The 16,311-nt window shown below is 24.8% G+C and overlaps 3 protein-coding genes and 1 long non-coding RNA gene across 4 annotated transcripts; 1 reads left to right on the top strand and 3 right to left on the bottom strand.

Moving 5' to 3' along the window:
• On the top strand, positions 1–6,898 carry LOC146872597 (uncharacterized). The gene is made up of 2 exons (XR_014982872.1): positions 1–278; positions 6,351–6,898. It is a non-coding gene; the product is annotated as an uncharacterized LOC146872597 (long non-coding RNA).
• LOC146872598 (uncharacterized) lies at positions 320–3,967 on the bottom strand. Its single transcript, XM_085660977.1, has 11 exons — positions 3,806–3,967; positions 3,666–3,673; positions 3,543–3,606; positions 3,347–3,466; positions 3,137–3,254; positions 2,765–3,023; positions 2,555–2,680; positions 2,350–2,440; positions 753–898; positions 484–616; positions 320–421 (listed from the first exon to the last, which is right to left on the bottom strand). The coding sequence occupies exons 1-11, from the start codon at positions 3,965–3,967 to the stop codon at positions 371–373; spliced, it is 1,278 nt and encodes a 425-aa protein (XP_085517103.1). The 3' UTR covers positions 320–370.
• Positions 6,710–8,916, bottom strand: LOC146872596 (uncharacterized). Its single transcript, XM_085661105.1, has 4 exons — positions 8,699–8,916; positions 7,898–7,988; positions 7,092–7,252; positions 6,710–6,899 (listed from the first exon to the last, which is right to left on the bottom strand). Exons 1-4 carry the CDS (start codon positions 8,914–8,916, stop codon positions 6,719–6,721), a joined length of 651 nt encoding a protein of 216 aa, XP_085517231.1. The 3' UTR covers positions 6,710–6,718.
• A 535-nt stretch (positions 8,917–9,451) lies between these two features.
• Positions 9,452–16,008, bottom strand: LOC146872595 (uncharacterized). Its single transcript, XM_085661104.1, has 15 exons — positions 15,850–16,008; positions 15,065–15,184; positions 14,818–14,935; positions 14,483–14,741; positions 14,273–14,395; positions 14,056–14,146; positions 13,692–13,837; positions 13,405–13,537; positions 11,398–11,515; positions 11,057–11,315; positions 10,815–10,940; positions 10,615–10,705; positions 10,058–10,203; positions 9,693–9,825; positions 9,452–9,582 (listed from the first exon to the last, which is right to left on the bottom strand). Exons 1-15 carry the CDS (start codon positions 16,006–16,008, stop codon positions 9,532–9,534), a joined length of 2,073 nt encoding a protein of 690 aa, XP_085517230.1. The 3' UTR covers positions 9,452–9,531.
• Between the last annotated feature and the right edge of the window lie 303 nt (positions 16,009–16,311).

The raw sequence follows: 16,311 nt of genomic DNA, 5'->3' as shown, positions 1-16,311 counted from the left end.
ATAAGTCATATGCTGAAACCGGCCGCAGAACGATGTAAGGAAACAGTTAGTAAAATTCAATCGATTATATTGACAAGATGGTGGATCATTTGTTCTACTGTTCGCAAAAATTCAATCAAAAACGCAGAAAAAAGATTTCTTTTGTAGAGCGAAAGTGCAAAATATTTTTAAAGTGTCACAGTGGATCTAGCGAAGAAGATCGATATCTGTTTACCTACGTAAAATTAAATATGCGAAATAAATGGAATTTTGATAAAAATTATGCACCATTATGTCTGGTATGTATTATACGATTCAGTACATTTTTGTATTATTAGTAGGAAAGAGTGATAACAATAATTTATAGATTATTAGGTAAATTGAGATAAAGTTAGTGAACACTATGATATGCCATTGCGAAGGAAAACGCTTTCCGCATGAGCTAAAATGAAAAATTTGTCGTTAGCATGATGGATAAAACACTGGTAATTTATCGCTACTTACCCCAACGAAAAGTTCATGCGACGCCACGAACATACCTCCGATTGAAAGTATGCATGGTTTCGAGCTTCTCAACATCATAAATACCAGCATTTTCTGGACTCTTATAGAAATCATATAGAACGGAATTTTAGACCTGTAAAAAAGTATTTGATTTAAAAAAAAAAAAGAAACAATTACATTTTCCTCGATTTATATTTCCATTTTCTATTCTAGCGGCCAATCTAGATATATATGAAAAGAAACATTTTGTAATATGAAACGAATCTTACAATTCTGCATGAGCTTCTATGCTATGTGTCATAAGCATTTGTCCAAAATACATATTAATATATGTAATAAATGTAGACCCAATTATGTAAATGCTACATTCTATTAGTTCCCATGTATCTATCAAAGCAGCAGATAAGTGAAATATCTAAAACCAAATATTTTATATATAGAATAAAATATTACTAAAAAAGATTCTTAAATTTTTTCCAGTCGACATAAACAAGCATATTATGTTGCTAGATATATTAAACCTCTAATTTGCATGATTTATAAACCATTTTTCTATTTCGTAAATTGAATTAAAGGAATATAGTTTATATTTTTACTGACTGAAAAAATTTTAAATTATTGTACGTACAAGGAAGAAATACTGTCTTTCCCGATTAATCTGCATTTTTCTTTTTTTTTTTAAATGATTTTAAAGTATTACAGATCTATTTTAAAACTCTCCCAATTACATTATTAAACAAAATAAATGTGGAAACCAAATGAAATTTTCAGAATGTAGATATATAGTTGGTGACAAAAATAAATGGGCAGACACTTGATATAAATATCAATGCATTTTACTCGAATTAATACTACTATTATGTCTTTATATATTGTTAATTAAATACTATATAATATACAGATTATTTAATCAATAATTAGAATTCATATTTACATTTTTGAATAAACAAGCCGTATTTAACGTTAACGTCAATTATTTGTCGAAGGACAAAACTAAATCGACACATAATGAAGTATGTAATAAATAAAATATAAAATAATATTAATAACTAGCATTAACACTTATTACTTGAATTATTGCTTCGAAACGTTTTTAAATACTCTTTATTATATGTTCAATATAATCTTTACTAATATTTTTGAATATTGTCCATAAATTTTGTAAAAAAATCGATCTTATTAATTTGCTTATCCAATGGTACCGTTGCATCTAATAAACTCCGTAAATTCCCTATAAGATTTAAATAGATGTTCTGTGCTAGCCATTCAATCGATTTAATATTGAAATCGTCAAAAAATTTCTTATTCTTTTTAGTACTGTGTTTCGAATCATTGTCTTCTTGAAAGACAAATGTTTCACCAGGATACATTTTTAATGCTTAATGCTTCTTCTAAATTTTCCTTTAATATATCAATATACTTTTCTACATTTATAATTTCATCAATTTGTACTGAATTTGTACTTGAAATTTCTCTGTAAATTGATATTGAAAAGATTATTTGGAATCTTTATAAAAACATTATTAAGCAATTGTCCGCTTATTTTATTGACGAATAGCTAATATTCTCTTTATAAATTCGGTTTCGTTTATAGATACACATAAATATAAATTTTAATTTCTCACTAAATAATCTCTATGCTATAAGGACATTTAATCAATGAAATTTAAATCCGTAGCAATAATGTCAATTTGATTATAGTGAATAGATAATTATGTCGTGAAAATCTCCACTTACTGTCATCGTATATATAAATATAATATTTAAATATTATTCTTTGTTATAGAAAATAATTGTATTAACGCAAAAAAAAATCTACAAATTTCTACATAAACGTACCTTAGTCATTCGAAATGAATTACTTACATACAAGAAATTTAACACAATCAGGAACATCACCAAGCACATTACAGTAAAGTAAATAGTCTTCGTAACGGTGTTAAGTAAATCAACAAATCTTAAACAAAAATAAAATAATGAATTTATATAAATTAATAAATAAAAATGATTTTTATTAAAATCATTAACATAATCACAGGAAAGATCCAAAAAATAGATATTTATGACTTACTTCGTAACTCTTTTATAATGCTCTATTATTTCAATAATCCAATGTAACTCATTCAAGATTTTTTTATCATATTTAGTCTTTTGATTTAATTTTCGATGATCCCGAAAAGGTTGAGATGTTTTCATTCTACAATAAGTACGTTTTAAAATAACATTTAAATATATTATAATACATGAAATAAAAATCGATATTCATAAGGAAACAGCATACCTTATAACCCGTAATTGACAACACGCGTGTAGAATTAATAATAAAAAATATGAAAAACATGTACACCCTACAATCATTAAGCCAAAGATTCCTATCGTTTGGTAAATAAGCAAACTATAATATATCGGCCCTGGTTTTAAAACATTATTAATGGGAATGGGAAAAGTTAAAGTAACATTGTCTGAAGAATCAATGTGATACCAGAAAATATTAAAAATGCTGGGAATTACTAATACAATTACATAGAAGTTAAAGAAACCTATAACAATCAAAAATATAAATATACTTATATATATATATATATATATATATATATATATTTAACGCTAATATTATGTCTGCATATTTCTTAATAGTATTTCTGTTGCTCACCGACGACAATATACGTAAACATTTTCCCCTCTTTATTATATTTTTCCATGATTTCCAATTCATCTTCATCGGAAAGCTGCTGGTAATCAAGCTTGATTAGAGAAAAAATTTGTTTCATCTAGAAATTAAATGCATTTTCTACGTTTTTAAAAGTTTTTAACGTTCGTTAATCATAAATAATGGTGTTAATTGGACAAATATAATACATACATGTTCAAAACCGAAGTATACACCAATGTATACACACAAAATAGTCATTGCACATAACATTTTCTGTAACACTTTGATTGTAGATTGAAGAGTGACATCTGACATGGCGAGCTGATAAAACTGAAGTCAAAAAAAGCTTAAAAGATTTCATTTTTATTAAACTGCGAGTACTTTTAGAAATAGGCAATATTTAAACAATTATTTCATCTAATTTTAACGTGAAGGTTCTATTAACATGTAGATCGAATGAATAAAAATAACTGATAAGATAAAATGAGAAATAACTGAAGTATTAAATAGACTGAAGAATTTCATTCACCCAACGAACTGTAAATTGGAAATGAACTACTTATATTTGAAAGTAATTAAAAAAAAAAAAAAAAAACCACAGTACAATAACAATGATTATAATAATTTTAATAGATATAATCGAGTATATATCAAAAACAAAACAATTACTTGGTGTACTATAATTGGAAACATATAAATAACAACTGTACAAACTTGAACAAAGAAATCATTTGAGTTTTGATAAGATCTCAAACCCACAATATATTGAAATAATTTGTTCGAAAAAAGATAATGTTGTTCAAAGTAGGTGAGACCACTCTCTACAGACATATTAAAGAATCTGACGAAAATTGTACCGAGGTAAACACTACGCACCACGCTTCATCATTATTGCGCATTCAAATTATACTTCATAATAGTCTATAGAACGATTTGGAATACAATGAAATGAAAATAGTGTAAATATCGATCGAATCTACAGTAATAATACACATAATGCAATCCTCTCATACATTTCCATAGTATTGAACCCTTCCCAATATGAGTCAAATACATCGAAACATAAAAACAAATGGTGCTTCTCAGCAATTAAATGTGGGGAGTTGGAGTTGCTACTTTTCATACCGAAAGACATGCGCAGTGTGGTTTATTGATCAGCATTCTTCTCAGTCGCTGTTGAACCGCGGAATAAGTCACATGCTGAAACCTGCCGCAGAACGATGCGAGGAAACAGTCAGTGAAGGACAATTGATTTTATTGACAACATCGTTTATCTTAGCAAAAAGTCAATTAGAAACAGAGAAAAAAAAATATTCTATTGTAGAGTGAAAGTGCAAAGTTTTGTTAATGAATCATAGTGCACCCTTTGAAGAAGAATGATATCTATATACCTACACAAAATTGGACATGTGAAATGAATGGAATTTGAATAAAAACTCTGTACCTTTATATTTACTTCATTTAGTATACTTTATACGAGTGAATTCAATTTTTTTTTGTTGGAAGAAAAGATGTTCTTGATTGATAACTATACTTTAGAGATTTTTATTAGGTACAATGAGATAAAGTTAACGAATATTGTGATATACCATTGCAAGAGAAAATGCTTTACGCATTAACTAAAATCCAAAATTTGTCGTTAGCATGATGCATTAAAGATTACTACTTATCCCATCGAAAACTTCAATGGGAAATATTACAAACATACCTTCCGATTGAAAGCACGAAAGGCTACGAGCTTCTCATTATCATAAATACCTGCAACTTTTGAGCTCTTATAGGAATCATATAGAACGGAATTTTAAATCTGAAAAGAAGTATTTGATTTAATAGAAACAAAAAAAAAATTATATTTCCCTCTGTATATAATTTTTATTTTTTATTCAATATTGCGTTTCTTGCTATAAACATACTGATACATAACGTTTGACGTTTGTATACATCGAAGTTAACATCATATTCCATTTTTCTTCTTCATTGTGCATTTCAATTGATCTTTCATTATAATCGATATAACAATTTGAAAAATAATAACAGAAAAATTGTCGAATAATTAGAAATCTATAATTTATAATTATCGAATCTATAGAACATAATATTATTATATATTTCTTTTATTTATCTTCGTAATACTGAAGTCTTTACGATAGGATTGAGTTACAGATGATTATTCCATATGATTAAATTTAGAGTATTTTAGGCACAACGATTCATCCCAAAAGAATACGCTATAAAGTATGATCTATCGATCGCAACTCTTCTCAGTCATATTCCGATCGTAATACGTTTGTATTAGAGATAACTACTATATATCGCAACGAATAGATGTCTATTGGAAATACTTAGATGATTAGAAATTCGAGTTTATCGATCACGTGATTCAAGCATCCCTTAAAATAAGCCCTGTGGTTGTATATATATATAGGATGAGCACTATTTTTTTGCTTTCTTTCTTTTTTTTTTTCCTTTTTATTACGCGAGAAAAATTACTTCGATCAGTGATCGAATTTATTATAATGTTCGAAACAAAACGATATTAAATCTAATAGAATGAATAATATTTCTACATAAAGTACAACATTTTAAAAGAACATTTTAAAAAAATTGGCTTATTTCTATTCTATATTTAATACAAGTAAGTGGATTATTATTATTATGAAATACATGAAAGGTTTTTTATTATTACATTAGATATATATATATATTGAAGAAAGAAAATCCTTACTTGGTAAAAGTAATTTTGATATTTTTATGAAAAAAACAAACGAATAACAAAAGAAAATTTTTTCAGCATTTAAATATTTATCTTAAAAATATATATAATATATTAATATATATTTATATAATATATATTAAATATATAATGATAATACATATTGATTATACATATACATGTTGAAGATAGTCGTTATATATATACGGAAAAAAAGTTATGTAAATGATTATATATATATGAAAAAAATTTATATATATATATATATATATATATATATATATATATGGAAGAAATATATATACTTATATGTAGGAAAAAAAATAGTTATATATATATAAAAAAGAAAATATATGGAAATCCTTGATTTCTAATTTTGATATTTTTGTTACGGTAAAAAAAAAAGAAAAGAAAAGGAAAATCTTAGAATATAAATAACGAAAGAAAATTTTGCCTTTTTATTTGTTTCATTTCATTTATTTAACTTATTTTTTGTTTTAGGAATAATTCAATTAATACTTCGAGCGATTCAACGATTTCACGTAAGTTGAAAAACGAAATGAAATGCGAAAAATGAAAGGTATTTCAATACATAATATTATTTGCGTCATTTGTTATATTTAAATTACACGTAAGTACATTATTTTTCAAATAGAAAAAAATAGAAAAAAAAAAGAAAAAGAAAAAGAAAAAGGATTTTTGATTTATAGCAGCAGATCTCTTGTTTTTATTATTGCAAGATAATTCGGTATTAACGAACGCTATAATATACCGTAGCAAATGAAAATGCTTTTTGCATTAACTGCGATTAAAAGCAAAAAAAAAAAAAAGAAAAAAAAAAAGAAAAAGGAAGAAAGAAAAAGAAATTTTTAATTAGCACGATACATTACACTTACAAATATTTTAATCATTCTTACTCCAGAAAATCCTTCGTGCGACGATATAAATAAATCCCCGATTGAAAGCACGCATGGTTTCATACTTCTTATTATCATAACAAATAGCAATTTTTGAGTTTTCACGGAAAGTCTGTAGAATGGAACGTCACATCTGTCAAAATATTATTATTTAACATATATACATATATATACATATATACATATATATATACATATATACATATATATATATAATTTAATATTTAATATTTAATATATATTATAATATATATGAAATATATTATTTGCAATAAATATTTATTGATATTTTGTAAAGCATTTTGTGATATTTAACAAATCTTACAATTCTTTCAAAACATCATCGCTATGATCCATAAGCTTCTGTCCAAAATCATATATCGTATATGTAAAAAATATAGATCCGCCAATGTAAATGGAACATTCGATCACTTCGTATGTATTTTGCAATATCTTGTATTTTGTAAAAGATGTTAATTCGAAGATCTGGAAAGTAAATAGATTTATAAGAAATTCGAGAAAAAAAAAGAAAAAATTGTCACTGATCATTTTTCGAACGGGCAAAAATAAATATACTTTATGACATATGCCATTATTATCATTATTAATGCCCTGATTTTATTTTGTCAAAAGACAAAAAAGGAAAAATAACATAAGATTACATTGTTGAATTACATACTATTACTCTTTCAATATTTTATATATATATATATATATTTATTAAAAATAAAATAATTTATAATTAAATAAACGAAAAGAGACAATTATCGTATATAATTATTCTTACCTCTGTCATATTTTTTTTGTTTGTCTATTTGTATTTATAAAATCTAAAAAAGAAAAAAAAAAAAAAAGAATAAAAATAAATAAAAGTATGAATAAAAAAAAAGAACAATAATATCAACAGACGATATATGTGTATAAAATTTAGAGCACGTACATCGTATGGCAATGAAGTATTAATAATAAGTGAGCATGCGCATTGTAAGTGCAATGAATTAAAAAAAAAAAAAAAAAAAAAAAAAGAAATCACGAATTTAAAGAAGTTTATATAAAAGATAATGGTTTTAACGCAAAAAGAATAGAATTTCAATATCCATTAATTTTACTCATTTCAATTAAATAACTTACATTAATGAAATCCAATATAATAAGCAACAATGTGAATAAGATCACAATAATATGAATTATTTTCGTAGAACAATTTAGAAGATCGACAAATCTAAAAGCAAAAATAAAATAATTTATTATTTTTTTAAATTTAACGAAGGAAAGAAAAAAATAAGACGAGAAAAAAAGAATAGAAAAAAGAAATATAATATGAACTTCACTTTGTTTAATTTTTAAATGAGTTTACAAATATAATTATTTTGATCTAATTCCATGACTCTTCTATGACGTTTTATTATGTCGACGATCCATTCGAATTCCATTTGAAATTTATCATTCAACCAATTCTTTTGTTTATATTTTTGTTCTCTCTGAAACGGCTGACGTATTTTATACCTGCAAAGAGTACGATAAGGAAAAAAAAAAAAAAGAAAATAATATTTTAATAAAAATGTGTATTATTTACAAACTGAAAACCCATCTAATTACGCTGAATTGACAACACGCATGTTGTACCAATATCAAATATGATAAAAAAAAAATACTGCTCAAAATTATTATCAGATTAATTTCTATCGTTTGATAAATAAGCAAACTATAATATAGTGGTCCTGGCTTTGAAACATCATTAATTGGAAAGGGTAATTTTAAATGAACGTCGTTTGATGTACCAAAGAGGTAAATAAAGGCATTTAATATATGTGGAAATATTATTACGAAAAATAAATTAGTTCGAAATATGTTATACCGTCAACAGACATGATGATGTCTTTCGTGTTCTACGGCGGGTAATAACAATAACGGCGAATATAAACAACAAACAATGACTCTCCCTCCACATTGTTTATTTTAATAGCCCTTTGATTATTGCAAGTTGTACGATTTAGAAAAATTTTATAAGGAAATAATATCATAATGATCGAATCTATGTAAGAACGATACGTTAAAATCTTTTCCCATGTTGAATTTAATCTATGATTAAATTGCATGCGAGTATAGAAACAGATGATTATTCCCAATACTTCAACGAAGAGAAGCATCTCTTACTGTTCGTAATTTTCAAGAGCATGCGCAGAACGGTCTATCGATTGCAATCCTTGTCAGTCGATATCTAACCACGGTGGAGGACACTTGCTTTAAAAAAAATTGTAATTCGACGAACTTATCATAAGTCTTATACTTTTGTGAAAAAAATTGTTTGCGTGTAAATAAAGAAATTTCTTTCGTCTTTTTTTTTCTTTTTTTTTTTTCTTTTTTTCTTTCTTTCTTTCTTTCTCCTATATAAGCAGACATGGCAAGGATTTATATAGAGTGTGCAAAAAGGTAAGCGACAAAAATTTTGTGAATGATAATTTTTTGTACGTGGAAAAGAAAAGAAATACTTTTCGCAAATATGGATCTGGAAATATTTAATTTCGGAGAGTGATAAGATACACACACACTCTCTCTCTTTCTCTCTCTCTCTCTCTGTGTGTGTGTGTGTGTATGTGTGTAAAAGACAAAAATATAATATAAAATCTCAAATTTAATCGAATTTGGATTCAGGTACAATTTAATATTTATAATTATCTCTACATTAAATGAATACGTTTTAATATCTTTTGTAGATATACCATAATAAATCTCATATTTTTTTTATTTCTTTTATACTGAAATTAACGAACATTATGATATACCATAGCGAATGAAAATGATTTTTGAATTATCTGAAAAGGAAAAAAGAAATCATGGTTAATACAATCCATAAAATATAAATATATATATATATATATATATATATATATATATATATATACATTAACATAATTATTCTTACTTTTGAAAATACTTCGAAAGACGATACGAAAATACTACCAATTGAAAGAAAGGATAATTTTTTACTTCTTGCTATCATGAATAATAACAATTTTTGATTTTTCACGGATAAAGTGTAGAACGGAATTTGACATCTACAAAAAAATATATTTCTTTGTTTTTCCTTTTTTTTTTTTTTTTTTTTTTAAGAAACCTTGCATTATTTTTAATTTTATATATTCTAAGTAATATTCCATGTACATACTTAACTTGTCACTTGAATATTCTATAAGTAACCGATGTTACAAAAAAAAAAAAAAAAAGAAAAAGAGAGAGAAAAGAAAGAAAAAGAAAAAATATTTTTTTCTAAAGTTCTACAAATCTTACAATTCTTTGTAAACATCATCGCTATGATTTATAAGCCTCTGTCCAACATAAAAATTAATATATATACAAAACATAGAACCAACAATATAAGCGCTACATTCGATTAATTCCCTCATATTTGATGACTCCGCAGTTAATTGAAATATCTAAAAACAAATATGATAATAAGATATTTATATTTATTGAGAACGATCTATATGAACATATATACTTCAATATGTATTATATGATATTAACCATTTGTAAGGCTAATTTTATTCAATTAAAAAAAAGAAAAAGAAAATGTATTATATGATATTAATCATTTGTAAGCTTAATTTTATTCAATTAAGAAAAAGAAAAATAAAAGATAAATAATACGTCCTTAAAACAAACGTACATTAAATATTATTTTTCCGATATGATCGTTGAATAATATAGAAAAAATCTTTAATCTTTCAATTAGAAGATTAATGTTAAGATGATTAATGATAATTAATAATTATTGAATTAATTTAAAATTTATTATATTCTCACACTTGTATATATCTCATACTTATTTCAAACGAAAATCTTACACTGAGGAAATCCATTACAATAAGGAGCATTGCTAAGGAGATCGAAATAAAATAATTTAAATTGGAAAAACAGCTTAAGAGATCGACAAACCTACAAACAATAAAATAATAACAAATAATTAATAATTAATAAGAATGTAATACGAATTATGCTTGTTAAATTTTTAACGAGTTAAATTAAATCATTATTTTGAACTAACTTCATGACTCTTGTATGACGTTTTATTACATCTACTATCCAATCAAATTCCTTTTGAGATTTTTTATTAAACCAATCGATTCGATTTGACTTCTTCATATTCAGAAATGGTTGACGTATTTTGAATCTGCAAACGATATGTTTAACTATGATTAAAAATATTATTAAAAATAACATTTAAATGATAAATAATGATTATATTTCAAATAATATCCTTAATCATTTATAACTTCGAAGATATACCTTACAATGCTAAATTGACAACATGCATGCTGTATTAATATCAAATATGATGAAAAACAAATACTGGGTAAAGTTATTATGATATAGAGTGCTATAGTTTGATAAATAAGTAAACTATAATATAATGGTTCTGGTTTTGAAAGACCATTAATAGGAAAAGGTAACATTAGATGAACATTATCTAATATTCCAAGTGTATACAATAAGATATTAAAGAAACACGGAGATATCGTTGCGATAAAATAGAAATTGAAGATAACTAAAACAATCAAAAAGAGATATATAATAAGAAACTTCGTAGTTTTAATTATTCATACGATATAAAATATTTAAATTCTTACCAAATAAAAAATACGTATACATTTTGTTTTGTTTCGTATATTTTTCAAATATATTCCATTCGTCCTGATCATTTAATTTCTCATAATCGAATTTGACATAAACGTAAATTATTTTTATCTGGAATAAGATGTTCCAATTTCTTTAATTAATTGTTCATCTTGGATATGGAATAACGAAGTCATTTTAAAAAATTAAGTGATACGAACTTGTACGAATCTAAAATAGATGTTACTATAATTAATCAGAAAACATAATGTGGTTAATACTTTCTGCAGTACATTGATAGCCGAATATAGTTTAATATCTGACGTGTAATAGAGCTGATAAAACTGGTTTAGAAACATTTTACAAATTCCATGTATTAATAAATTAAAATTTTTATGGATATTAACACATATGATGTATATACATACTATTTAAAATTGATATTATATTATTTTCGATACAAAAAAAAAAAATAAAATTAAAATATCATAGATAATTATTCACTATAATGAATATCACATTAAACACAAAATTAAATCTTTCCTCTTCGCTTCCAAAGCTCTACTAAAGAAAAAAAAAAAAGAAGAAAAAAAAAACAAAAAAAAAATTACCACTCTCTCCATTGCACTTTTAAACATAGGATTTATTTCAATAAAAACAAACATAAATTACCATTTGTATTATCATTAACCAATAAATACAAAAAAAAACTTTGCGAATAATTATCATAAAAATAAATCGGTTTTTTTTTTAATGATATAAATAGAAAGAGAGAGAGAGAAGAAAATTGAGAGAGGACAAAAAAAATAATAACAATAACAATAACAATAAAAAAAAAAAGAAAAATACTGTAACAATCACAACAAATATACGATTACCTGATGAAAAATAGTAGGAAATAAATAAACAGTTATCGTACAAAGTAATAATAATTGTTCATTAGAACTTTGAGAAGGCCTTAGACCTATCAGTAATTGAACTAATCGATTTGAAAAAAAGAAAAATTGTTTAGGATAAACTTTTTGAGAAACCATCACAGACATTGAATGAACAATCTGATATGACGTTCTCTCGATCGAAATAAATATCGAATGCTTTCCCAAAGTCAACCTCAACTTCTCACTTCCCAGTTCCACTTCTATTTCTTTATTTATTCTAATTGACCTTTATTCTAGTCAAATAATATATGACTTTACAATGGTAAGAAAATGTTATCGTGATAATGTTTATCCATAGAATTACCACGTTAAAGTTTCTTTTTTTCCTCCATCCCTCGTCCACCGATTAAAAATTGTTTCACTATTATTTCGTCAATATTATCCGCTATTGTATGATTACATATAAGTATGAAAAATAGATGTTCGTTCGCACGAAGGAAAAACGAGAGACTTCTAATCGTATAATATCAATTTCTTAAGTCATGCGCAGTAGCGTTCATTGATCGAACAGCTACTCTCGCATTCATTCAGTCGTCGTCCAACCACGATGTAGGACACTTGGTTAAAAACCGGCTTGTTTTATAGCTTTGTAAGATTATAATCATCTTTATTGATTTATTTATTTTATTTATTTCTGCTTTTTTTTCCGTTTGCCTGTATATTCGCATATGGACGTGTGAAAAATTGTGAAAAATTGTAGAAAAAAGAGAAAGTGTATAGACGGTGATTTAAAAAGTTTTCATAATCAATTCGTAAACGAATAAAAAGGATGATACGAAAAAAAGAGATATGAATGAAATGTGAACACATTAATACATCATTATATTTACTACAAGTGAGTATGTTATTTTCCATCTGGAAGAAATGAAATTTTTGAAAATTTTCGTGTTATCTATTACAATTCGTCTATATCATATTGTAATATAACATTGCGAATGAAAATGTTTTTTGAATTAACTGAAATAAACAAATCATTTGTTATTATTAATGAAATAATTAAGTAAAATAATTAAGTAAAAAATTGGCTATTTTAATATACGACATAGGGAAATTTAAACAACGATAATTTATTTATCAACTGACCCCAGAAAAAATTTCATTCGATGCTACAAATACACCGCCGATTGATATTCCACAAGGTCTCATGCTTTTTGTTATAGTGAATAAGAAAAGCTTTTGAGTATTTATCGAAAGCATATAAAATGGAACTTGATATCTGAAACAAAATGATAAATTATTTTATATACGAAATAATGTTTATCGATTTAAAAAAAGAAAAAATATCTTTTAAATAAACAATAATAAATATTTATTATTGCATTTTAAGTTAAATAAATGATCGTGTTTAACGAAGCTTCGCAGGATCTTACAATTCTTCGTAAGCTTCATTACTATGATTAATAAGCATTTGTCCAATGTAAAAATTAATATATATAGTCAATACAGATCCAACAGTGATAATGAGACATTCAACGAGTTCATTTATATTTTGCAATAACGTTGATAATTGCATCATCTAAAAACGAATATTACATTCACAGGTGAGATATTTATAAAAAAAAAAAAAATTAAACAAATATTATCTAAAATATAAATTCAAAATATATTAAATAATATCCAGGAATAAAAAGTATTTTACGAATAACGCACCATTTCACATATTAAATCGTCTCACCTATTATTGTTTAATTTTTTTTCTTTTTTTCTTTTTTTTGTTTTTTCTTTTTTACTTACGTAAAGTAGATCAAAAAAAATTAGTATCATCGCAAACAAAACTTCAACTAAGTAAATTATCTTAGACGAACTGTTTATCAAATCTACGAACCTTACAAAGAGAAACGAAAAAAAATATATATATATATATATACATACATACATACATACATATATAAATTTTAATAAAATAATAATAAAGCTACTAGAAAAAAAAGCAAAATGATTTTCTACTAACTCCGTTATTGTTACATAACGTTTTATTATATCGAGCATCCATTCACATTCCTCCTGATACGTTATATTACACGAAGTCTTACTTTTACATTCCTGTTCATTATACAGTTGACGTATTTTAAATCTGCAATGAATATATCATATGAATATATCAATTAAAAAATATTCTGAATTAAAGCCAATCAATAATTTTTACGATCAATGAACGTACATTAGAACGCTAAATTTTATACATGCGTGTTGTATTGCTATCAAATAAGATGAATAACAGATGCAAGTTATTGTTGACAATATAAAGATAGCTATGATTTGATAAATGAACAAAATATAATATAATAATCCTGCGTTGAAAATGTTATTGACAGGAAGGGGTAATGTTAATTGGACATCGTCAATTGATCCAATGATATAACGGAAAACATTTAATACACTTGGAATGATTAATGAAAATGCATAAAGATAACAAAAACCTGTCAAATAAAAATTAAATTTATTATATTAATTATTAACTATTCTTTTTATTATTCACGTGTAATATTTACTTACCCACGAATATAATAGTAAATAATTTATTTTTTCTCGTATATTTCTCGTATATAAATATTTCCTTCTCGTACGAGAATTGTTCGTAATCACGTTTATGATAGGCGAATAATTTTTTTATCTAACGTAACGAAACGTCGGCATTTTTTTTTTTTGGTTTTTTTTCATTTTGTCATCATCATTTGTAAATATTAATAAATATTATCATATGAAAAATTTAATGCGATAGATGATATAAAGTTATACGAACTGTGGCGGAACGAAAGTAAACGGCGCTGTAAGTGCAAAGAATGCACAAAGCACTTAACACCTTTTGCAGCAAATTGAAATTGGATTGTAATTTAAGATCCTCCATGGAAAGCTGATAAAACTGGAAATTATATGTTATCCCAAATATGATATGTAATATAATATAAATGGATTTTTAAAAACAATAAAAAAAAAATATATATATATAATGATTTAATATTTTGCATAGATATTAGAATTAATTTCGTGAACTTAAAAATATTCATTCGGAAAAAAAGGATTACCCAAAATATACATGACATTTTTACAATAGTAAAATTATTTCCTTTTTCGTTGTTTCTTCTAGAAAATAAATATATCTTCAAATATTTAAAATCAATGTGTTATTTAAATAAAAAAAAAAAAAAAATATATATATATATATATATATATATATATATATATATATACCTTTTGACAAACTTTGACATTTAATATCGTTATATTTGAATCATTATTTGAAATCTGACGAAAATTGTTGTTTTCTTTTTTATTTTTTATTTTATTTATTTCTATTTGAACTGAGATCTAAATTCCGTAACAAATCAAATAACCAATACCATTATATATACATTTATATATATATATATATATATATATATATATATATATATATATATATATATATAATTAATTTTTATCCAAGCATACATTAATTTAAAATTAACATAAAACTAATAACTTAATAAAAATAATAATAATAATAATAATAATAATGACATATAAATTTAACAAAGAAACATTCACCTCATGAGCAATCATTGGTATTAGATAGACAGCTATTGTACACCATTGCAACCATTGATTAGTCGAATCTTGACTCGGATGTAGTCCTAATACGAACTGAACGAATTGATTAGATAAAAGGAATCGTTGCTCGTAGATAGTTAGAGATCTTAGAGACATTGTGAAGTATCTAACGTCATCTGCTTCGAAATAAAGAACAAATTCTACGCTTCTCCTTCATTGCTTATTCTAATTGACCCTTATTATAAAGTTTTTCTGAGTTTTGGAAAATAGTGACATGATAATAGTATCATAATGACATAATCAATAGATCGTAACATTAGAATGTATTTCTTCTATAGAATTTTGCTACATCAAACCCTTCTCAACATAACTGAGGTATAGATAAATATTAAAACATATGATTGTTCACTTAGACAAGTACACGTAGGACTTTATACTAATGATTTTCATAGTCATGCG

The sequence above is a fragment of the Vespa mandarinia genome, chromosome 13 (genome assembly GCF_050613455.1).
Source record: "Vespa mandarinia isolate Hongniang chromosome 13, ASM5061345v1, whole genome shotgun sequence".
NCBI classification, from domain to species: domain Eukaryota; kingdom Metazoa; phylum Arthropoda; class Insecta; order Hymenoptera; family Vespidae; genus Vespa; species Vespa mandarinia.
The sequence above is the reverse complement of the archived record's forward strand: the minus strand, read 5'-3'. Positions and strand labels throughout refer to the sequence as shown.